The 24,134-nt window shown below is 39.7% G+C and overlaps 1 protein-coding gene across 9 annotated transcripts in view; it reads left to right on the top strand.

Moving 5' to 3' along the window:
- Window positions 1-18,569, top strand: part of LIFR (LIF receptor subunit alpha) — a 120,504-nt gene extending 101,935 nt beyond the window's left edge. For all 9 annotated transcript variants that reach the window (XM_058308056.2, XM_058308073.2, XM_058308062.2 and 6 more), the window contains 7 exons: window positions 93-272; window positions 4,187-4,288; window positions 4,909-5,076; window positions 7,741-7,902; window positions 8,726-8,819; window positions 10,681-10,759; window positions 11,587-18,569. In XM_058308056.2, coding sequence (XP_058164039.1) covers window positions 93-272; window positions 4,187-4,288; window positions 4,909-5,076; window positions 7,741-7,902; window positions 8,726-8,819; window positions 10,681-10,759; window positions 11,587-12,210 — 1,409 coding nt within the window. In that variant the 3' untranslated portion in view covers window positions 12,211-18,569. The remainder of the gene's footprint in view (window positions 1-92; window positions 273-4,186; window positions 4,289-4,908; window positions 5,077-7,740; window positions 7,903-8,725; window positions 8,820-10,680; window positions 10,760-11,586) is intronic.
- The last annotated feature ends 5,565 nt before the right edge of the window (window positions 18,570-24,134 follow it).

Raw genomic sequence — 24,134 nt, 5'->3', positions numbered from 1 at the left:
AAGTAATTTTTATAAACCTTGCGTATTTTAATGAGGTTTGCCTTATATTACTGTTTTTAATGCCAGTAAAATATCTTTCTTTCTTGTTGAAGATGACCTCAAAATAGAGCAGACTGTTGGGATCAGAAATGGGATTTTTCTCACTTGGAATTACGATCCCAACATGACTTGTGACTATGTTATTAAATGGTGTAACTCATCTCGGTCAGAACCATGCCTTATGGACTGGAAAAAGGTTCCTTCAAACAGCACTGAAGCTTTAATAGAGTCCGGTAAGATGAATTAATGTCTCTCGATTAAAGTTCTTAAAAACTGTTTTGAAAAAGAGCAGGGGTGAATGAAATGATTCTCCTTCCCTGGTGCACATGTGGACCTGTTCAGCTCTCTTAAGGTCGGTTTGCTGCAGTGTGTACGTGAAGGGTATCTAGAAATTCCATGTCTAGGCATTTATTCTAAGAAATAATTGGAGGGCAACTCAGATTCACATGTAAGAATGGTCATCACAAACATTATTTGTAAATATGAAAACTTGAAAACAATTCAAATACCAAATCGTGAAATGGGTACAAATGGAACATTTACTAAGCAGAAAGTTAGGTAGCAAGAAAAACTTCATCAAAAAATCATGAAAAACAAGGGAAAATGCTAATGAAATAGAAGACTTCAAAACTCTAAACAGCACAAGTCTCACTCGTCCTTCTTTTGCCTTTGATAATCCCAGGAACCAGCTTGCTGAGGTGAGGGAGAGACTTTTCATGAAGGACTTGCACGTGTACCACTTGCCCTGCTGGAGGACAAGGAGGCGTCAGTATGGGTGGGGGACCTTGTGTTCTGGGTAGCTGGCTGCTCATGGGCCTTTGAACCTTGAAAGATGAGCTGTCCTTGATAGGATGCAATCTGCAAAAATTTAGCCCCCAAGAAGTGCTTGGTAATCCACAGACTCAATCAGCACCCTCCTTTGGAATCATAGCCCTCTTTCCAGTGTCATCATTCCTTCTGAATAGAAGTGAGTGCATCGTGCCTCCAACTCCTGGGTTTCTGGAACCTGATGCTTCTTGACATCATTCTCCATATGGTTCTCCTCTTGTGTGAGTGAAGTGCAGGGTTGGGAGCAGCCTGCAGATTGCTCCTTGCATGGGAAACAAGCCCGACTCATTTACTTTTTCCACTGTCAAATGGTGAGGATGAGTACTGTTCATTAGATTATCACACATGGGTTCAGATTGTTTTCCAGTTTTGCTTGGAATACAGCCAAACTCTGCATGTAGGATGGGTCAGAGCCATGATAGTCTTATTGAACTGTTCCCTTGGCACTCTCCTTCCAGGATACTCACTTCCCAGAGTGCCACCTGTGACCTACCACCCACTGCTTTCCCATGTAGCTGAGCCTTACCTACCTCTTGTGCACTGTGTAAATGCCAGTCCCTTTTTCTGTCCTTTCTCACCTGGGCTTGGAGAATAACGGGATGGGCTGAAATAGGGTAGAGTGGAGGTGGAGAGTGGTTTCCTTAGATTATCAAGGGCTCTGATAAATTCAGGCTGACACCTGCAGGGTGAGAAGCTAGCCCTGTGCAATTGAGGGGGAAGAACCTTCCATGCGGAGGCAGATCAAGCAAAGGCCTGACAGTGGTTGAGCAAACAAAGGCTCAGGGTAACTTGCCCAAGGTCACAGACTAGTCTGTGAGAGCAACAGATTCCAGAAGCAAAGCTAGTCAAAGCTTCAAGGGGCTGGGTTTTTGCCTGTTGTTGGTTGCTGAGGTTTTCGAAGAGCACATGGAGGACAGTAGGTACTTGTCTTACTCCTCTGTCATCCAGCCATCTCTTCATTCAGTTGTCTTCCCTTTTATGACCTCAGCACACATTCCGATGCTCTAACCCATCAGGCTCTTGCTTTTGTTGTTTTAAGGTGGTAGAACCCTATACATGTAATTTTAATACAAAACCTGGTACAGGTTTACTGATAGACACACAGCATAAACTCAGAACCACAAACACACCTGTCTCCAAAGAAAACATTACAAAGCTACACACCACTGGCTGAGGTTTTTTCCGTTAGTATTTACTTAGCGCTTGCTAGCAGAGAGCAAACATATAAGAAAAATACTACAAGGAAAAAAGTTAAAATTGAGAAGAGTCTATCCAGTTCGTTTTTCTCTGGTATGAGTTTAGAGCGTTCTCTTTTTTCCTAGAATGCCACTTGTGAGGTCCTAATTGCTCTTCATTGTCCTGTGTAGATGTCCCGTCATGGTGGCTTTTTCCTGATTTTCTTAACTCATTTGGTCCCTCATCCAAGGTTCCACAGCATGTGATGCCTGTAGCCCCATGTGATGGCTCCTCTTGAGTATCTGCCTTCCCCACCACTCTGCCAACTTAACTTCTCCATACCAGAGACCTTGAGTGCTCGTCTCTGTGCTCCCAATGTGCCACATTGTATCGCGTTGCATTGAGGAGGCATTTAGAAGGGACTTTTTTTAATTGAAATTCACATACTTACCATGCATGTCTTGCTGGCTAACACCCCCCAAGGGCACTAAATGGCAATGCTTTTCTTTTTTTTTTTTTTTTTTTTTTTAATTTTTTTATTTTTTATTGACTTTGTAATAATATTACATTAAAAATATATATGTGAGGTCCCATTCAACCCCACCCCCCCACCCCCCTCTCCCCCCCCCCAACAACACTCGTTCCCATCATCATGACACATCCATTGGATTTGGTAAGTACATCTTTGGGCACCTCTGCACCTCATATACATTGGTTCACATCATGGCCCATACTCTCCTCTATTCCATCATGTAGGCCCTGTGAGGATTTACAATGTCCGGTGATTACCTCTGAAGCACCATCCAGGGCAGCTCCATGTCCCGAAGACGCCTCCACCTCTCATCTCTTCCTGCCTTTCCCCATACCCTTTGTCCATTATGTCCACTTTTCCCAATCCAATGCCACCTCTTCTATGTGGACATTGGATTGGTTGTGTCCATTGCACCTTTATGTCAAGAGGAGGCTCAGATTCCACCTGGATGCTGGATGCAATCCTCCCATTTTCAGTTGTAATCACTCTAGGCTCCATGGTGTGGTGGTTGTCCTTCTTCACGTCCATCTTAGCTGAGTGTGGTAAGTCCAATAAATCAGATTGTAGGTGCTGGAGTCTGTTGAGGCTCAGGATCTGGCTATCACATTGTCAGTCCAGAGATTCAAATCCCCTAAATATATCTTAAACCCCAACATTAACTGCACCTCCAGCACATTAGCATGAAAGTCTTATGAAGGGAGATCCCATCTGAGTCCAGATTCATCACACATAAACACCATTTCCAAAGAGGGGCCATCTGCCCTGGTAGTTAATGCAATGCCTTCCCCCCAGCGTGGGACATGACACCCGGGGATGAGCCTCCCTGGCAACGAGGGACCACTATCAACTACCAACTGATGATGCAACTGGAAAATGACCTTATACGGAAGGTTCAATGCGGATCAGCAGAATATCCATGTCTACATAAAATACCATGACTTTAAAATGCTGTTTGACCTAAAGTAAGGGGGAAATGGAAAGGAGAAATGAGTTTATATGGCTACGAGTTTCTAAAAAAGAGTCTGGAGGCTGGCAGAAGGATTGCCCTCATGCACAACTGAGCAGAGTCAGAGAGACAGATAAAGCAGATACAACCCCCAGATATTGGTTCCTTTGAGGGCTAAAGAGACCCATGGGGCAATGCTTTTCATAGTGTTCCGCTCCTCGGAGCAAGGGAGGCAGCACTGGTTTCCTTCCAACCAGAAATAACACTCCTTAGGTGCAGGGTTCACCAAGGCCTGACCTGTGATGGGTTAGTAAATTGACTCTGCGTCAGATCTGCAAAGAAGTCATCTTTGATTTTAAGCAACAAAATGTTAAGGACTGACCTCTTTTTTTCCCCATCAAGGTGATGTCATTTTATAATACTAAACTTTTTCACCACAATAGAAGATAATTTGTTTGAACTTTTTAGTTTTTTAGTCAGTTTTCACTCTGAATATTTACCAATTTTGAAAATATAGTTGTAATTTATTTTTATAATTCTATAGCATATGTTTAAAATTAGCTTTGAAAATTTCAGAGTAAGCCATTGTAACTTTGATATTTCTAAAATAGATTTTCATGGCAATATGAGTTTACAAAAGTTTTCTGATTGTGTTCATCCCGTAGATCAGTTTCAACCTGGTGTAAGATATCATTTTTTCCTATATGGGTGCAGAAATCAGGGATATCAATTATTACGTTCCATAATTGGATATATAGAAGAACTGGGTAAGTAAAATTGGTAAGTTTTTTGTTTTTTTGTTTTTTTAGATTTCAGGGTAACATGAGAAATTACAAATCAAGGAAAGTAGTAAGATTTGGTTCTAAAACTAGATTAAGTTGAGATGTTTAGTGCAAGGAAGAAAAATAATTTATGTGGTAAATTTAAAATTATTTGATTATTGTATTTAATTCTTATATTCAACAATTTTACTGTTATTAGTAAAATCAAGTCTTGACTTCAGCATCAAAAATATTTAATTTGCAGTTTTATAAATTTCTAAACTATTAACTTATTCAGTACTGTCAATAAAGGGGAAATGCAAGTGAACTCTGTTTTAATAGCCACTTAAAGATATCACATAGGTTGCTTCCCTAGAGAAGTGTTTTATCTAAAAGGTATATTGTAAATTCTGCTTTAGTTTTTATGAAGTTTTTTTTGCCTGTGGTTATTAGTTGTTTCACTGCAAAAGTGTTTGTGATAATATCTCAAAGTTTATGATTAAGTATATAATAAAGTTTTAATTCAAAGCTTAGCAATTTTTTTGAGGTTAGAAATCTCCTTAAGCATTAATATCTTACTCTGTATCATTAAAATACCTTTTAACAATTGACTTTTTCTTTTACAGCTCCAATTGTTGCACCAAATTTTACTGTTGAAGATACTTCTGCAGATTCAATATTAGTAAAATGGCAAGATATTCCTGTAGAAGAGCTTAGGGGCTTTCTAAGAGGATATTTGTTTTACTTTGAAAAAGGAGAGAGAGGCACATCTAAGATGAGAGATTTGGAATCAGGTAAGTAAATGATTAATACTAGAATAATCTTACTTTGAAGTTCCTCATTAACTGAACGAGGATAAGAAAGAAAAAAAGGAAAGGAAGTACTGCTGAGTAATTTAATACTGGTTTCCAAAACTCTCTGAGAAATGGGAAAATGAGAATACAGTCGTCTCATGAATGTAAGAGTTTTAAAATTTTATCATGAGATAAATGGCATGTGTGATCTTTCTGAAAATTTCAGAAAGCCTTTCATTATTAGTCCCACTGAACAGAGACCATCACTTACCAGGTTTGCATCTTTATCCATAAATAGCATCATATGAAGGTTACTTAAAAAAATCTTGTGCTTACAGTAGTGGAGGAGAAAAACTCAGGAATCAAAAGAATGACTTCATGTGCAACACAAACAGTGAACTGATGTAAACTGAATTACAGTTAAGAGCATAATTATGATATTGTTTTATTAGCTGTAACAAACTGACTTAATTGGGAATATGCATATCTATTAGAGTTTAAAAAGTGTAGTCAGCCCCTGACAGTTGGTAAATGTATGTCCACATACCTTAAAGAACTCTCAAATTTACAAATACAGAAATGTTTGTGCAGACTTCTGACTTTTCCCCAAATTCTATTTCTGTCAGGAGTCCTATGTTTGTTGTTCATAGATGCATGACACAAGCTTATCATATTATCAACTTGAAAGATTCCTTTCCCTTGATAACCTTTCTTCATAAAGAAATAGTTTTAATTATTTAATGCCTGTCTGCTAAATGGAAAGCGGCAAAGTTGCATCAAGATGCTATGTGGGCATTAGTAAAGTCACTCCCCCAAATCAGTGTCATTAAATTTATGTGCCTCACCCAAATCACTCATTTCTGCGTTTTGTGAATCTTCAGAGTTTCCTGTAGATGAGGGAAACCCTGAATATCAAATTCTATAAGGAGAGAACAGAGTATGTTGGAGGGAAGGAAATTATCACAGAAATTGCATAAGAAAATTTCCCAGAACTAAAGGACTTCAGTGTGTAGAATGAAAACACACAGTAAACTGAATAGAAAATTGATCCACACCCAGGTATGCCACCAGGAAGTTCCAGAGCTCCTAATGTATATAGGAAAACCCCTAAAAATCTTTCAGAAAAGAAAGGGCATGTACAAGGGGGTCTCGGGAATGAAAATGGCAGCAGACTTCTCAGCAACACACTGGATACTAGACAATATCGGAGCAATGGCTTTATGATACCGAGTAGAAATTATTTTTAATCTAAAATTCTGTGCTCTGCCAGTCACTCAGCCAATTTGAGGGGAGAATGAAGACGTTCTAGAGAAGTAGGCTTGTAAACATTTACTTCCCCCAGACATCCTCGCTCAGGAAGCTTCTGGAGGAGTGCGTCAAAATGAGGAAAGCAGTGAGGCCAGGCCGAGGAGCTGCGCACGAGAGTGGGGTGGGCGTTCTGGTGGCAGCAGCCTCGAAGGTGGGCGGAGGGGGGAAGCCTGTGAGGGGAAGTGTGCTGGCGGGCAGCGGGAGTGAGGTTATGGGCAGCACCGCCCTGGGATTTTGTTGTGTTCAACCATGTGGGAAGATGTGTTGAATATTCACTGGAGGATGTGGTAAGAATTGAGATTATATAGAAAATCAAGCAAATGAAAGGGGAAAAAAAGGCAATCACTAACCCCAGGGAAAACAGCTTTATTCAAGAAAGGAAACATCATTCCAAACAGTTGGTCTTTGCAGTGATTCATATTTCTATGACCACATTCAGGTAAACACTGAATGTCCATTTAAGCGAGTGTTTTGGTTTTCCTATTTGAGTGATGTGGGGGAGAGGAGAGTGATAGTGTAAGAGCTCTCCATCTTCATCCACCCTAATAGACCTGAGTAGATAATGTCTACAATGGAAAAAGCAAGAACTAACAACTAAAGCTTGTTATTTTGAAATACAGAGGCAAATACCCAAAGAAACTGATAAAAGGGTTTCAGAGGGGTTCCCCAGGGCCTGGAAGGTGGCTACTTTTTGTTAATAGCCATTCAGTAGTACTTAATTTTTTAAACTCTCATCTTGCATTATTTTGGTTATCGTTTTTAAAAAGACTAGTTTTTAAAACTCTTCACATTTCCTTTTGAAGTAACCCGAAAGCTGCCTCACCAGTCTGTCAGGCGAGAGCTCACCTGGCCCTGAGTATTTTCTTACGTGGTTGGAAGTCATCTCTGTGGATTTGTGCTCTTGCTCCCTGAAGTCTCTTGTTCTGACTCACAGGCGGGATCAGCCTGAGTGACAGTGTCCCCTGCCCCCAGGGCTTCAGTGGTCGTGGGTCTCATGCCCTTAGGAAAGGAGAGAGAAGTGACTTTTATCGCTAGCCCACCGTATACCAGCTGTCGTTCTAGAAAATGCGTACCGAGTCCTCGCGCAGTCCTGTGAGGAAGGTGGTACGGTTCTGGTTCCTGGTTAAAGGAGCTGAAGTTCACAGCTGTTTAAACAATGGGTCCCGGTCACTTAGCTAGGAACTGGCAGAGGCAGAGTTTGGCCTCGTCCCTGGCTGGCTGCAGAGTCCTTGGCGCCGGGGGTGGCCGGCAGCCAGGCTCACCTCAGAGGGGCTGTGGGTCTGGCAGGTGTGAGGAGGTATGTGTTTAAAGCGTCCTAGAGATCAGTAATCATCGTCCTCTTCACTTGAAAAATAGGTCGCTCCGACATCAAGGTCAAGAATATCACTGACTTATCGCAGAAGACCCTGAGAATCGCTGATCTTCAGGGTAAAACCAGCTACCATCTGGTGCTGCGGGCCTACACGGATGGCGGGGTGGGCCCAGAGAAGAGCATGTTCGTGGTGACAAAGGAAAACTGTGAGTTAAATTCTCCTGTGGAGTCGCTTTCCATACTTAAACGCAGCGTTTCTCACCACTTGGGTCTATATAGGAACCCGGTGGTGTTTTTATTTAAATTTCAGGTTTTGTTGCATTTTATCGTGCTGGGAGCAGTGTTAAAAAAGCCATGAGAATACTTCGTGTTTATTCTTGTCACTTATTTGAAATATTTCTTCATATTTCCTAATCAGTACCTGACAAATTCATTTTTCAAGGATACCTCTGAAGTCTTAGGCTCTAGATTGCTGAATTTATATAACGGCTAACCAGTTTTAAATTTTTTGTCTCAAGTCTTCTGTGATACATGAGACAGAAAGTTGAGGCAAGAAGAGTGGTGGCTCTGACTGTCTTTCAACAGCAAAGAACTTAAATTTGATTACAGCCTTTTCCTGTGCCCCCGAGCTAGAGTTCAGGCACTGCTCTTAAAGAGCAGGAGGATCTGGTTCTCCAAAGCAGTGGTTCTCATCTGGGCATGATTTTGGCAATGTCTGGAGGAGAAGCTGGAGATGCTGTTAAACATCCTGCAAGGCCCAGGGCAGTGCTCCACAATGAGAATTATCTGGCCTAAAATGTCAGTAGCGCCCAGATTGAGAAACCCTGCTCTCGAGGATGTGTTAGTATGAAGATTATTACAGTACTTTAAGATTTCATTTTAATGTTTTTTAGTGTCCCTGGAGCAGTTAGAAGCCTTATTTTTATATATTTAACCTACCGACCTAAATATCTTCTAATAATAAGCATTATGATTCTATGCTTCTTACTAAAAATGATGGTTTTAATACTTGCACCTTTCTCTTTTCAGCGGTGGGATTAATCATTGCCATTCTCATCCCAGTGGCCGTGGCTGTCATTGTTGGAGTGGTGACTAGTATCCTTTGCTATCGGAAACGAGAATGGTAATGGTACCTGCATTTTTTCTTGCTACTTTGTTCTTAAGGTCATGATTATTGAGTTTGTGTGTTGACAAATACATGTATCCTTTTGGTTGTAACTGGTTAATTAAAAAATATTTGTCCTACTCATACCTAACGTTGAATTTAATGTTAGGCAAAAGACATGACAAAATATATAAAGGTTTAAAAATGAATAGAGTAAAATTTTCCCCTAGTATTTTTAGTGATAATTTAAAGTAATACCATTTCTACAGAAAAAAATATTTACAGGCATTAATACAGCATTAGCTGTTTGTGAGATTAAATCTTATTTAATGATTAGGATCTCATTTGTCCTAGTGACCTGCTTAGAAAATCTGGTCATTTACTCATTTATTCAGCAGATATGAGTGAATGGGGAAATCATGGTGAATAAAATGAGCCTGGTCCTTATAAAGTCATTGAGGCCATAATCACCCAGTAAGCATATGCCTGCAAAGTGTGGGTGAGCCAGGGAGGAAGGGGACTGGGCACCCTGAGCAGGGCAGAGGGGACCAGTATCCGTGACTGTGGCATAAGAGTAACATTAGAGTAGAGTCTTGAAGGTGGGAAGACGGGGAAAAAAATGTTCCAAGCAGAGGGAATAGGTTCTGTGAAGGCATGATATTGGAAAAAGCTTGATCTCCTGGAGAAAGTGAAAAAGGACTATGTGGCTGGATGAAGCAAGAAAGTGAGTAGGTGAGTTGAGGTCAGCAGGGGCTCCATTCTGAGTGTGACCATGCCAGCTAGAGAGGGCTGTGGTCAGCTGGTCAACCAGCAGGCGCTGGTCTTATCAGTTGTAACAGATGTTCCAACACCAGTGCAAAGTGTTGGTGGTGGGTGGTATATGGGAATCCCGTATTTAATGCATGATTATTGTGTTAACATATATCTTGTCTAGTTAAAAAAAAAAAACCATCATTCATTATAAAAAGAGAATGTATTCTAGCAATCCTGGTTTATAAACCAAGATAGTAATAAGTTTTGGACATGTAAAATGGACTATTTTGATAACCATCTTCTTAGTACCAAAATCATAGTCTTCAAAACATCGATTTCAGTACCAGAAACAGACAAAAAAGGGAAGGAGTTTAGGAGTTAGAGCCTTTCAGACTCGCACGAACAAAGTTATTTTTCCTGTAGAAATTTCAGATAATAGTAGCTTCTGTGAAGGCCCTGATATTGGAAAAAGCTTGATCTCCTGGAGAAAGCTATAAATACAAAAATATGACACTGAGAAAACCTCGTTCTTTATTGCATTTAGTTTGTGCTCAAGATTAATAGGCTTTCTTTATAGTACTTTGTGTAGTACTTGTGACAGGTGGTTATCGCCTTTATTACTCATTTTCTTTAATCCTGTGGGTGAAGCAGTCATGTAACACCACAGTGACTCCTTGCTAATAGTCTCGGTCCTATCATATGCTGTAGAGAACGGCATAGTGCAACTATGTTCCCTAATTAAACAATCAGTCACGCTTAATACAGCTGGCAGGATGAAAATTTTGGTTGTAAGAGCAATACCTTTATTTTACTTTTGACTTGATAGCACAATTGTCATTTAAATCCAACATTCAACTCATTGCTTTCCATAGTCAATGAGATTCATAGGATATTACAGTTTTAGAAATAGAGGTACTGTTTATAGTTTTCAAATTGAATTCTCCCAGTTCATTATATAGAAATCTCTACTGAATGATCATACACTGAAGATCTTCCATTTTTATCTCAGATGTTTGTTACCTAAAATATTCACATGAAAAATCAAAATAAGCCTGTTGATTTCTTGTTATTTATTATCTAATTGATAATCTTATAATTATTGAACTTAAACATTCTTTATTTAAAGGATTAAAGAAACCTTCTACCCTGATATTCCAAATCCAGAAAATTGTAAAGCATTACAGTTTCAGAAGAGTGTCTGTGAGGTAATCCTTTATTTTCTTAACACTTATCTTTGAAGTACTGGCTTTGTGTTTTCTAGTCTTTTGGGAAAAGTTTTTAGTGTGTAAATGCCATCCTAAGTAAAATATATTGAGAAGATAACAGTGCTTTTACCTCTGCTGAATTTATTAAACTATTCATTCTAAATTGTTTATACCATGCTCCCTTTTTTCCAGTACTGTTTTTTTTTTTTAAAGATTTATTTATTTATTTATTTATTTATTTATTTATTTATTTATTTATTATTTCTCTCCCCTTCCCCCCCCCCCACCCTGGTTGTCTGTTCTCTGTGTCTTTTTGCTGAGTCTTCTTCTTTGTCCACTTCTATTGTTGTCAGCAGCACCGGAATCTGTGTTTCTTTTCGTTGTGTCATCTTGTTGTGTCAGCTCTCCGTGTGTGCGACACCATTCCTGGGCAGGCTGCACTTTCTTGCGCGCTGGGCGGCTCTCCTTATGGGGCGCACTCCTTGCACGTGGGGCTCCCCTACGCGGGGGACACCCCTGCGTGGCACGGCACTCCTTGCGCGCATCAGCACTGCGCATGGGCCAGCTCCACACGGGTCAAGGAGGCCCGGGGTTTGAACCGCAGACCTCCCATGTGGTAGATGGATGCCCTAACCACTGGGCCAAGTCCGCCGCCTCCAGTACTGTTAATAGGAGGGGAAATATTGTTATGGGAAAAAAAATGACTGTGTTAATATGCACTACAGAATAGTAGAGGTGTGAAAGAAGATAACGTCCCTTTTTGTAGAGGGAACACTGCAACAGCTGTTAATGCCATCCTTAATCAGTGCCTTTTAATTTATTTCTAGGGAAACAGAACTCTTAAAACACTGGAAATGAATCCTTGCACCCCAAACAGTGTTGAGGTTCTGGAAACTCAATCAGCAGTTCCTAAAATAGAAGATACAGAGATAATCTCCCCAGTAGCAGAGTGTCCAGAAGAGAGCTCCGATGCTGAGCCGGAAAACCATGTGGTTGTGTCCTATTGCCCACCAATCATTGAGGAAGAAATAACCAATCCAGTAGTGGATGAAGCTGGAGGAACTTCTCAAGTCATTTATATTGATATTCAGTCAATGTATCAGCCTCAAGCAAAACCAGAGGACGACCAGGAAAATGACTCTGTCGGGGGGGCAGGCTATAAGCCACAAATGCACCTCTCTATTCCTCCTACTGTAGAAGATATCACTGCAGAAGATGACTTCGATAAAACTGCAGGTTACAGACCTCAGGCAAACGTAAATACTTGGAATTTAGTATCTCCAGACTCTCCTAGATCCACAGACAGCAACAGTGAAATTGTCTCTTTTGGAAGTCCATGCTCCATTAATTCCCGGCAATTTTTGATTCCTCCTAAAGACGAAGACTCTCCTAAATCTACTGGAGGAGGGTGGTCCTTTACAAACCTTTTTCAGAACAAACCCAACGATTAGCACTGTCGCCCCGGCGTGCCCACCTGCCATCTCAATGAGCTCTTCTTGCTAGTGTTTCTGGGTCAGCACTGGGCATCTTTGGAGGGATCCTGTGAAGTACCGTTGGTGAGGTGAACTTCAGGACATGCAAGTTACAATAAAAGTGTTACTGTGGTTTTAATCTGGTCGAAAAGCCAGAGGAGGGAAATGCAGAAATTTAGTCCACAAGACTCAAGATTTGGAGTGATTTGTGATTTGAGCCAAAGAATCCTCACGCACTCTACCTATAAGAAGAAGCATTTCAGGACTAATACTGTCTAGTTCAGGCAAAGCAATTCCCACAGCGACTGTTTTCTCTTCTGTGTCTAATGGTTTTCTCACATGTATACTTTGTTGAATTCTGCTCAGATTTGCAGGCCAGGGAGAAAAACATCAGATTGACAGCTAATGTTTGTTTGCCAGCCTTTTCCTCCGTTCTAGATGAAAATTAAGCACAGATTTTAAAACATTTAGGATCATACTTCTCTATCCACAGCATTTGCAAAAATCAATTTAAGTTTTAATGTAACAACAACTATTTAGTGTTTTGTTTGAGAAAGTATGCTGATTTCTGTGCCTACTGTATATGGTTATCAAAGAGTTGACTCAGGGGTACAAACTTGGAAAACAAGTGTGGCACTGACAGCCTAGCTCTAAATCCTGCTTTGGTAGGTTTTTTAAACCTTGCCATTATTTTTTAGCTTTTATGCTGTGGCCTCTCTTCTTGCAGTTGGTTTCCCCTGATATTTAAAATTTAAATTTCTAAGACTGTAGATTTAAGTTTGAAAAAAACAAAAGTCCATTTTATTTTGTGACAGTGTCAGTTTTACAACTATATGAGCAAAGTGTATACACTCTTCAATATCATTCAGGAGCCTCTGATTCCGCCAATTACCGTTTGAGACTACTAAGCAATATCTAGCGGCATTAGCGATCCATGTATTTCTGATTGGTTTCAGTCCCTCAAGAGAAGACTGAGCCTTTGGGCCTCAGTCACCCAGGCAGTGCGGCCCTTTGAAACTTGGTGGCATGTGTCCCTCCTGATTGTGTGTCTTAGCAGTTCGTCCCGTCTTAATGATCGTGAGTGCCAGCTGATCAAGTTCTCAGCTATAATGCTTCTTAGGGAAATAATTATTCAAGGGCTCTTTTATATTAAATGTCATAAAGCCGATTTGAATTCACGGGCATCCCTGCATCCCAGGCACAGCTGTTGCTTTATCAACTCTACAGAGTTGTGTGCTCTCCGCACAGCAGCCTCTCCCCATCCTTGTTTTTCAGAAGTAATGTCTAGTATAAGTAATGTGTTTCTTGGAAAAGCATAATGAAAACCTAGAAAGTGTCATGCAGTTCCCCTGCCCTCAGGTTGCCTATGTGTTTCCTCTTTTGATACTTAAGGCAAGAGTACTTGAAGATTTCAGATATCTGAATAAGATGTGTGTTCTTTTTTGTATCATCTAATGTAATGTTTGGTAGTGTATTTGCAAGTGATGGTTCAGTTATTTTCTTTCTAGCTCATGATGTATCTTTAAAAAACCATGTAGAAAAGCAGCCACATAATGACAAAGTGACAAAATCTATTTGGGTACTCTATTTATGAATCCTGATTTTAAGTGCTAGGATTTAGCAGAATTCCTGGGTTTCATGATTTATGGATATGTGGAATGAAATACAATTAATTATGTAAACATAATACATTTAAAACTACAAAACAGCTCTTAGAAGTTTTCACCAATGAAATATATCAAATGAGAGCCATCCCTAAACAGTTTTTCTCTTGTCTTCCTTGTACCCTCTTTGCCTCCTTCCCTTAGTGCTCATTCCAAACACCTAGACCTGGGGCTGCCTTCCCTGCGGTATCTGAGGATCCTTTCTCTCCTGTCAAATTTTGTCATTACCTATTCCTCCTGGCCCTCAACTCAAGCCTCCAGTCCCCCATAGAAACTTACCAATCCCATGCTTCATCTCTCCAGAAAAAGAGTGTCAAGATAAAAGTTTACTCAATCTAAACCAGGGGGTTCTTAACCTTTTTGGTTCCATGGACCCCTTTGCCAGTCAGGTGAAAACCACGGACCCCTTACTAAGTCCACACTATACTGTATATTATCAGATAAATATATCACACCCGCACTAACACTTCCCCACAAGAATAATATGTTGTTGTTGTTTTATTTAAAATCAAGCTTATTGGCCCCTTGTTAAGAACCCCTGATCCAAACTAAACTGAGATGATGGGAGAAGGCCAGAAGGGATAGTTCGTCTTCCTCATCCGTATATGTACATTTTAGCTGGGGCCGACTGAACCCAGTGCCCCCTCTAACCTAAAGGTATAATACTTGTTTTTTTGGCAAATGGCGGAAACCTCCGGGGGCTCTCAAGGGCTTCACTCCTTTTCCTGGATGAAAAAGGTTCCGAGCCACCCACCGCTCCCCTGCCTCTAGGGTTCCAACACACACACAAGGATCACTAATGAGGAGCAGTCATGCCCTGCTCATCTGGGCAAGCTTCTTAGAACTCCCTGTGTTTGGAAGAATAAGGCTTAGGCCATTGGGCAAAGCAGGTTTCTTCCTCTTTCCCCAGAGAATTGAACACAGCCAGGCCCACCTTGCACATCCAGGATTATTACTTACCCACCCCACCCCACCTGTGCCCTCCACCCAGAGAGGAGGGCGGGAGGAAAACCTTTTCTCTCCTATCTGGTGGTTTGTGGCACTGGTGACACTGGCCGTGTGTGCTGCTCCTCCGGGCACGGGCCCTGCTGCCTGGGGAAGGTGGGCTAGTACTGGCCATGCTACGTCCAATCACATCAGCTACTCCTCCCCTGAGGAAGGGCACATGGAGGCTACCAGTGTTCTCTCCAGCCCTCCCTCACTGGGAAAATAATTGAAAAGGCCCCGCTTTGCTCAACTAAAGCCGGACATTGGTTAGAAGACTCTAAAGGTCTAAATTAGAATCATGTTTCCACAATGTCTGTTGAATGGATACGTAGGACACACTTTCACATCTCGGACGTATTTCAGCCAAATTTCAAACCAAGCTTCCTTTGTGAGGAATGGATATTCTGGTGGTCATTGCAACTGCATTTCTTTTGTGAGTGGCCATCAATATTTAGTATAACAATATTCTGAGAAGACTTACCTAGGTTTTTGACATTAAATGACTGTGTACATTATGTATTGCATGGATTTGTGCCCACATACAAATTCAATCATCTCCATTTATTGAATTTGTATAGAATCCTGAATTGAGTGGGTAGCCCAGAATATCTGGATTGTTAACTCGTATGTTTATGTGCTTAAGTGATAGAGGTGCTTTGTTCCTGCAGCTTAGAAACAGAAGCAGCCATTCATTGAAAATTTTAAGGGAGGAAATATCAGCCTCATTTGCCGTACCAGCATTACTTTCATGGTTCATGGATCTGAAGGATTGCATTTAGAATAGCTAGTATTATTGCACTTTCAGAAACTTTGGCAAGAAGTCACATTCTTGAAACTGCGTGCTTTATTCTTTTTGTATTCTTCTTGGACATTAGTCCTGTAATTTTTTAATGTTTTTCATACTATCCATATTTAAAGAACATTATAGTCCTCTCTGGATTTGAATAATTAGATGTGTTAGCAAAGGAAACTAGGGAACATTTTCTTCCAAAAATTTTTGAAATCAATTTTATGATATTTTGAAATTAAAACATGTTGTAAATATTCAGAAAATGTTATCTCAAGTTCATGTACCACTCAGGCACATAATCTGATGAAACGTTGAAAGTGTAAAATTGAGCATCACTCAAGGGCAAATGTATGATCTTAGTTCCAAAGACTGTGCACATTATGGAAGTTCAGTTAATTATTTTTTATTGACAGAGTCCCATCTCTGAGGGTGCAGGTTCAACAGGGTTTTCCTGAAGGGTGGTATATATCAAGATCTAGCTTGTGTAAGCCTGAGACACCTGGTTCAAAGATTCAGATCTATTGAAGTGGTTCCAAACTTTCAATAAAAACTTAGGAAAGACTCATTCATAAACATCACTAGATACCTTAATATTCTCTCATTTTAAGTGTCCCCAGTTTCTTTTTATTTGATGGGGAAACAACTTGGGACATGTTTGTAACAACCAGCTTGTGTTTTGGCAAGCAAACAATACATTGGATGTTTGGGTTAAATTGATTAACAGAAGAACTTGTTCTCTTGATAAAATATTTCCTTAAAGCATTTATTTTAAACTCGTATTTCTTGTTCTGACAAAGTTTCATGATCTCATGCCTGTCTTATCTTTTATGTCCAGAAGGAAATTTCTTGACAGAAGAAAATTATTTGTGGCAAACTTACCAGAAATACATCTTTTAGGCATAGCCTTAGAGTATCATTAAGGATTGCTTGGTTTGAATTTGGTTTCTTTATACCTCCATGGATTATATATTAGGACTGTTAATAAACTTCTTATTCAGTAGGGTGGTTAGATTTTGACTCCCTTTCCATTAGTGCCTTTGTCTTGATCATATTCATGCTAATTATAGTACAAACTATTTTAGATGCGGGTGTAGAGGGCTAAGAACAGCACTCAATTGATATATATTTACTATATATGTTAAAGTTTCAGAGAGTTTGATTTGGTCTCAAATATAAAGCAGTAGTAATTTTCTTTACTTTTTATTTTAACTCATTTGCCTAAAACTAAGACATGTGACTGAAGGGAAAAAATTAATGTTGAATTGATAAGGAAACTGATATTTATTACATTTACTTATCTTTTAAGATTGCCGTTACCATAACCAGTCATAACTTTAAAAAAAAAAAAAAAATTAACAACACAGACCTCATGCTGCTTCCTAAGCCTTTTAAAATACTTTGTACACCTGGATGGAGTATTCACTGAAATTTATTGGATTTCTTTATTAAAAATGCACTTCCCTTTAGAATTATTTCTTTTTAAATGAGTAGCTTTCAATTTCTGAACTTAGTATTATTCTTTAGTATCTTTTGATTATAAAAGATCAAGATTTCTGGATGGTGTTAAAATTTCCATTAAAACATGGACAAGTTAACTGTGAGGTTTAATGTTAGTATTTTTGCAATTGATCATAGAAAAGAACATTGGTGGTTTTTATAAAGTTATTTTTTCAAATATTATTTTCCCAGTTTGATTCTAAATACCTTGCCTCCTTATTTCCAAAGTATAATGATTATTTTTAATGCATCATAATATAGTGGGTTCTCCTATTTAATGTTTTCATTCTAGCATAATGTTTAGGAACAAATGTATCATTGAGAACTATTTCGTTGAAGGCAACACACAAAAAGAAACTCTATACGTATAGTTCATTTTTGTGGAGAGGTAGGTATTGTGTTATCCTGTTTGCTTTTTCTCAAAAAGTAACAGGGCTTTTTTTCTTACATACATTTCAATTAAGAATTGCTTGAACATGATAGGCCTGGCTAGAAAGACATCCTAATTTGCAGTAGTACATTTTTAAAGGTATATACCATGTACAAAATTAAATTAACTTTCCTAGTAAGAATGTCTCTTTTCTTCTTTCCCATTAGCTTGCCGTAAGTCAGAGGTCCTGATAACACTAGGAAATTCCCGTTTTTCACTTTGAGAAATTATGTTATAGTGAATTACTGTTTACAAAATACACATACTGTGAACAGATATAAGTTTTGTCTTTTATAAGGTTGTTTGTAGAATGTTTTTTTTTTAAAGGGGTTGTTCTATGTTTAAAATTTTTTTTCAGTTTTTTGTCGTTACTTGCAACTGTTAACTAATTTTTGTTGGGTCAATTGTGTATAAATGTAACTGAAAGAAAATAGGGAAAATTACAAATCCAAAACCTCCTTTTAAAATTTCTTGAAATGTTACCACTACAGAATTTTTTTCTAACCAGAATGTCTATGATGTGCTGTTCCTAAAACCATATTCCTAAAAATCTTATAAAGAAATTCTTAAATATTTGTAAGTAAATAGTGAAGTATATTTGTGTGATTCAGTCTGATCCACAGAAATCCAAGTTTAATACAGAATAAAACAACTTTACTTACAGAGATGACAATGGAGGTATTTTCTACCTTGTGAAAGTTTGGAGATTTTTTTGCAGTTAGAATGGAAAATTTGGACATTTTTTGTCATCGTATAATTGCATACTTTAGTTTCCATATCTTTTGGAAAACATGGCTATAGCAAGAATATAGACTATAAGTAACCTGTATAAGACACCATAGATGTAAAACTAGTATGCTTGGCTGTTAACGCTAACCATGTTACTTATGTCTGTTTTTAAAACATGCATGTATTTAACAATTTTACCATAGTATTGTCATGAAAAATAAATATATTTTCTTACATCTTACACTGACAGATTTGGGCATTATTGTTTGTGGGTTTTTTCCTTCTGTTTTAAGCACTTAGGAAAAGTGTCTCCTGTTTCTTTGTTGTGGTTAGTTTGGGGGATTTTATTATAAGAATTACAAGGGTTACGAAGCTGCCATGTAGGGCAGTAGCTAAAATTTTAGTGTTTGAATATATTGCTATGTCATTGGTATTTTTTTTTATCTGCTCAATTAAATCTGTAGTCTACTTACCACAGAAGTTAGTATAAAAGTAATCAAATAGTGAGAATCCTGCTTTAAAATATAAATGCTAAATAAATGAATACTGGCCATTAAAATAAGGTTTTTAATTTCCTCTGAAAATAGCCTACACTTTCTGTAAATTCTGAAATATATCAAAATTATCCTTCAAGTTACTGAATTTGGAAATACAGTCATCGCTTCAGCAAAGCCTCAGTATTTTTAAAGTACAGAATGATCTTAAATAGAAACTTGTAAAAGAAGAAATTAGTCTTTAGTCACATGTACCCTAGGCTTACCCGGAGTGACGACCAGAACATGAATGGAACTGAATTTAACACGAAGGAACTGTAGGACAATTTAAAATTAATTGTGAAACACATGTTAGTATTTAAGTGCTAGAAATCTCATATGTACTTTCTGTGCATTGGGGAGTTCTCAATACATAACTTGTTTCCCAGATGGTGAATTCTTGAGCCAACATCCCTAGTAACCATAAAGCCCAAGAACTTTCAAAAGGTCAAACAAGAAGGAGAAAAAAAGGAATGATGTAGTTATTAGGGGAAAGAAAAATAGAGATGTATGAATAATTTTTTTTTTTTACAAATGTGTAGTATTCAACATCACACTAAAATGTTAGCTTACAAGCTCAAGGTGTTTACAAAAGAGCTATAGATGGCTTTGTTGTGAATGGCTCATAGATTCATTTCCCTTCTGGAGTGAAGGTTGAATTGAAAGTATTTTTTTACGTTGCATTATGCTGCATTAGGTACGTTGAAGTAATGAGATGTCTTGAACTGATTTGATATTAAATTGGATATGATTTTATTCCAAAATGATTAGTCTCAGATTAAAAAGACAGGAACATTTTTGAGGAAGATTTTTATTAAAAAAAAGACAAGTGGAAATAATGTGAAAATGAGTTGAACTGCAGTGCATCAAGGCGCTCATAATTATCTACAAGTTTGAAAGGTGAGAGAGAATTTAAAGTTTCAGCTCATATGTTAGTCTCTTACCCCCAGCCAACTTCATCACTCCTACGGGTGAGTAACTTCTCCAAGGTCACCCAGATAGTAAGGGGTGACTCTGGGATTGGAACCAGGGCTCTGCAGCTCCATGCAAGGCAGCAACTTGCCTGAGGAAGAAGTGTGAAAGCGCACGTCAGCCGACGTGGAAAAGAAGTGACAAATGGTCATTGAGAAAATTCAACCCTAGGTTCAGTTGTGAAGGTTGGGAGCTGCCTGCACTGGTAGTCGGGCAATTTGGGATTAGGAAGGGTCCACCTGTTCTCAACAGCCGGGTTCATCAAGACTGACACTCACATCACCTCTAGGGTGACATGAGAGGAATGTGAGCAAGCACCTTTTGATGCAGAGACAGCAGGAGCCATTCCTGCCACGTCGTAGGTGCTTGATAGATATTCTTTAAGTAGTTATGCCTTTTAAAAAACCAGTGGCTTACTCTGCTTTCTTGAATATTAGAAATATGTTATTTTTACAGAAAGATGATCCCCCTGTGGAATAGTCTCCACCTATGGAAAGATGGGAATCCTCAAACTTCCGTGTTTCCTATGCTGGCTTAACGTGGCTCCTTCCCACCATGCTCCGTTCTTGTATTTGTTGAATGCAGTTGCCCTTTGTTTTCCCTAGAAGGAAATTTGCCTTCACCCTCTCATCTCTTTGACCACAGCAGAGAGGGAATAAATGGTCTTTAACTCAAGTGACAGTAGCCAGGTAAGAACCTTCTCCTATCCATGTCTACTCCTACCCCCACCTCCTCTACACATTAAAATTTATTTTCATGCTTTCTGGGTTAGATTTTCTGTATCCTTTCAAATGACAGCTTGTATGACCAACTGATGTCTTCCTGGCCCCGCTCCCTTTCCCAGATTACAGAGCTGCTTCTCTAGGAGACAAGCCTTGCCCCCCTCTCTCAGGCACCGATTTTGTAGGTCCCTAAGCCCTGGTAGTCTCCTCCTCCACCAGGAAGGAGACCAGTCCACCACAAGACTCATGAACATAAGTAACAATAGGTTCTCCTGTAGCTTGTGGATACCAGTCTCAATTTTTTCCCTAAGCCCCTTCCCTTATAAAGCTAAGTCTATTGGTCTTTAATCCTGCTTTTCTCTTCTCATTTTTGGTGAGTTTATTACAGTCACTGAGATCAAAGGTTTTCGGATAGCTACTCTGAGGTTTTATTAATACTCCACTGCTGGCCACAGCACCAGACTTGGAGCAGCTGAAACCTGGATGTTGTCCAAAATCACCTCTGTATATATTTCTCCCCTGCTTAGCCTTAATGTAAGTCACGGATTTACTAATAACACTCTTGTGTATGAGACAAAAAAAATTTAACCTTTGATATTACTTGGTGAGACAAACGTTGTATTCTAAAAGTCTCTCCTCTCTCCTTCCAGGCTCTTTGTGTCCTTGTCTCACCCCCTGTTTCTCAGTCCTGCTGGCATCTCCTGCCACTCTCTGTCTCTCTCCCTTGTCCCTCCCTCCTTTCTTTCTCCCAGGTTTCTACTGTCCTTCAGACATCTGGCCATGAGACTGTCAACCCAATTGGCAGCCCCTTTGAAGAAATATGAGCATTATGCCAATGGCGGTGATGTCACTTCCATGAATCTCAGGTGTGGCTCACGTGGATATTTGGTCTCTCGGAAAACCCCCATGATTTCCCAAAGAATTGTAGCTGAGCCTAGAGAGTTATTAAAATATGTGATTGTGATTTCCAACATACCACAAAGCCTTGCCCCTTGCAGTCATCTGCTTCCCACTTCTCTAAGAGGTCTCATCTCTTACTAGAAATCACTATGCTCTCTCCTATCCATGGTCCCCTGCATGTGTTGCTTCAAGAGTTGCTTCACACACCCCCAACACACAGGAGTTGACTTAGGGATATTCCTATTTCTCCCTCGTAACTCATACCAGCCATCACTTCCTTCCATGACCCCCACCACCCACCCACCAAGCCAGGTCACATAGCCCCTCTTCTGGCCACCCAAAGCACCCTATACTTACCCCATCAGCACCAAGCAGTCTGTGGGGGCACTTGCCTCTGACCGTCTCCTCAACTGGACTCTGTTACCAGTGCCTAATGGTGCTTAGTAAGTGTTCGATAAATATGTAATGACCAGATGAATGTCAGGGAAGAGTAGCCTTTTCCCAACCCTAGAATCTCTAAGATTGCTTCTCATAATAAATCAAAATGTAAATGCTATTTGGTGTCTGATTATTGTAGATGAGAATGTTGCTAAGACATAGAAGAGCAGCCCTGTTTGTCTTCATCGTTCACAGAAGCCCTTTGCGATGGAGGAAAAGTATCCTGATTTGGCAGACACTGTCATGGTTTTCTTTAGATCAGAAGTACAACATGGTGGTTTATTAACTGACCCAAGACTGAGAGCCTGAATATGATGTTGGTCATTTAGTGGGAGGGAAGTTAAAAGAGCAGGGGCAATCTTATCAATGTTGCTTCTGGGGCCAGACTTATTTCCTGAGGAGGAAACTGGCCAGGCAGTGGTCAGCGATAGGTGGAATGTTCCAGGGATTGGGCCCTCAGAGTTACTCTTTTTTATGATCCTGCAAGATCAGTTAAATGGATTCCCTCAAAAGAGTATATTGTTAGGTTAGGACACGTATTTTTGAAATCACATACTCAATCATTGTTGGTCATCAACCCATAGGAATATTTGCTAATCCACTGAAAGAAAACTTGAAAGAGTTCTGAGACAGATTCTTCTTCCAGCTGACCTGAGGGTAATATTTGGAAGCTTCCTCTTAATGGTAGAAAGGAAGAAGACCTGCTTTTTTTATAACTGTGCATTCCCACTTGATCATAGGGATCCTCTGGTAACTTCATGTTTTAACAGGTATTTCATAATTGCTATTTCTGCACACTTGGTTGGCTTGATGTAGAGGTATAACTGTGGTTGAGGAAGTATGATGATTATGTTCTTCCAGGCTAAAGAAATCCTGAAGTTCCTCTCTACCCTACCCTCCCTTTCTTTGTTTCCTCTTCCTGTCTTGATTCTACCAGGTGATGCCCAGTGCTAGAGCTCACTGAATCAGAGCAACCGGCACCCCAGTGAACCGTTCCCCCTCAGTACTCTTCTGCTGTCTTCCAACCGTGGGCACTGTCTCATCCAGAAAGAGAAAGAAAAAGTGCTTTGGTTTGTACGGAGCTTCGCAGTACATAAGTCACTCATAGCAGATGGAGGAGGTAGGAAAGGCAAGTAAGATTCTGCCCATTGAATGGATGGGGAGACTGAGGCTCAAAGACTGTTCCCAGGTCATTCAATTCATAAGTGATAAAACGGGTTCGAAGGCAACTTTCTGGATTCCAATTTTAGGGCTCTTCCTCCTCTAATGCTCCACCCCACCATCTATTCCCCAAAAGCACAGATATTGGTTTCCCAGTACATTCATAGAATCATACCTGTACATTGCCCATTGCTGTATAATGGACTCCCTGATGCATTGCCAGAATCATAGGATGATCCAACTCCTCTTTATTATATAAGGAAATTAAAGTAGGTATGGTTAAGTGCCTTGTCACACAGCCCATCAGTGTGTGACTCCTAGCCCAGACTTTTACCACCCCAGTAGGCTGCCTTTCTTCCATATATTTCTCTAATGAAGCATAACTGGAAACTAAAGAACAGGGCAGAGTGGGAACTAACTATAACCACTGGCACTTTTAGTTGCAAATGATAGGTACTCAATTTACATTAACTAAAGTGAAAAGGGACATTTGTTGACTCATGTAATCTAACCATAGCCAGGGCAAGGATGGAATTGGCCTCAGGACAACTGGATCCAAGGACTTAAACCCCAGTTTTTTGCTTTCTCTTTCTCCCTTAAACACACACACACACACACACACACACACCCTCTTCTCTAAATACAAAACTTTCTTCTCTCACCCCAGTTGTCCCCAAGTAGTGGGATCATGGGACTAGGTTCCTCTAAGCTTCTAGCCTTATTATTAGAGAGGAGGGGAAGCCCTTTCTTGCCAGCAACTAGTGAGGGCTGTAATTGGCCTGGCTTGTATCATATGCCCATCCCTGACCCAATCAGGTAACCAGGGCAAAAGTTTGATTCAATGGCCACTTTCATAAGAGCCACGTATTTAGAGTTGGAAGAGGCCCAGGCCCCTAAAAGAAGAGGGGTGATATGAGTAGACAAAACAATACATATTCAAAACAGGTTAATGGGAGAAAAATTGGAAAGTAGATAAAAAGAAAAAAAAATCACACAATCTTATTGTGTAGTGTTAATTAGTTTTAACACTTTACTTTTTGTCCTTTAGGACATTTCTCCTATATAAATGTAGATGTGTGT

Source organism: Dasypus novemcinctus, chromosome 2, assembly GCF_030445035.2.
Source record: "Dasypus novemcinctus isolate mDasNov1 chromosome 2, mDasNov1.1.hap2, whole genome shotgun sequence".
Classification (NCBI taxonomy): domain Eukaryota; kingdom Metazoa; phylum Chordata; class Mammalia; order Cingulata; family Dasypodidae; genus Dasypus; species Dasypus novemcinctus.
The sequence above is the reverse complement of the archived record's forward strand: the minus strand, read 5'-3'. Positions and strand labels throughout refer to the sequence as shown.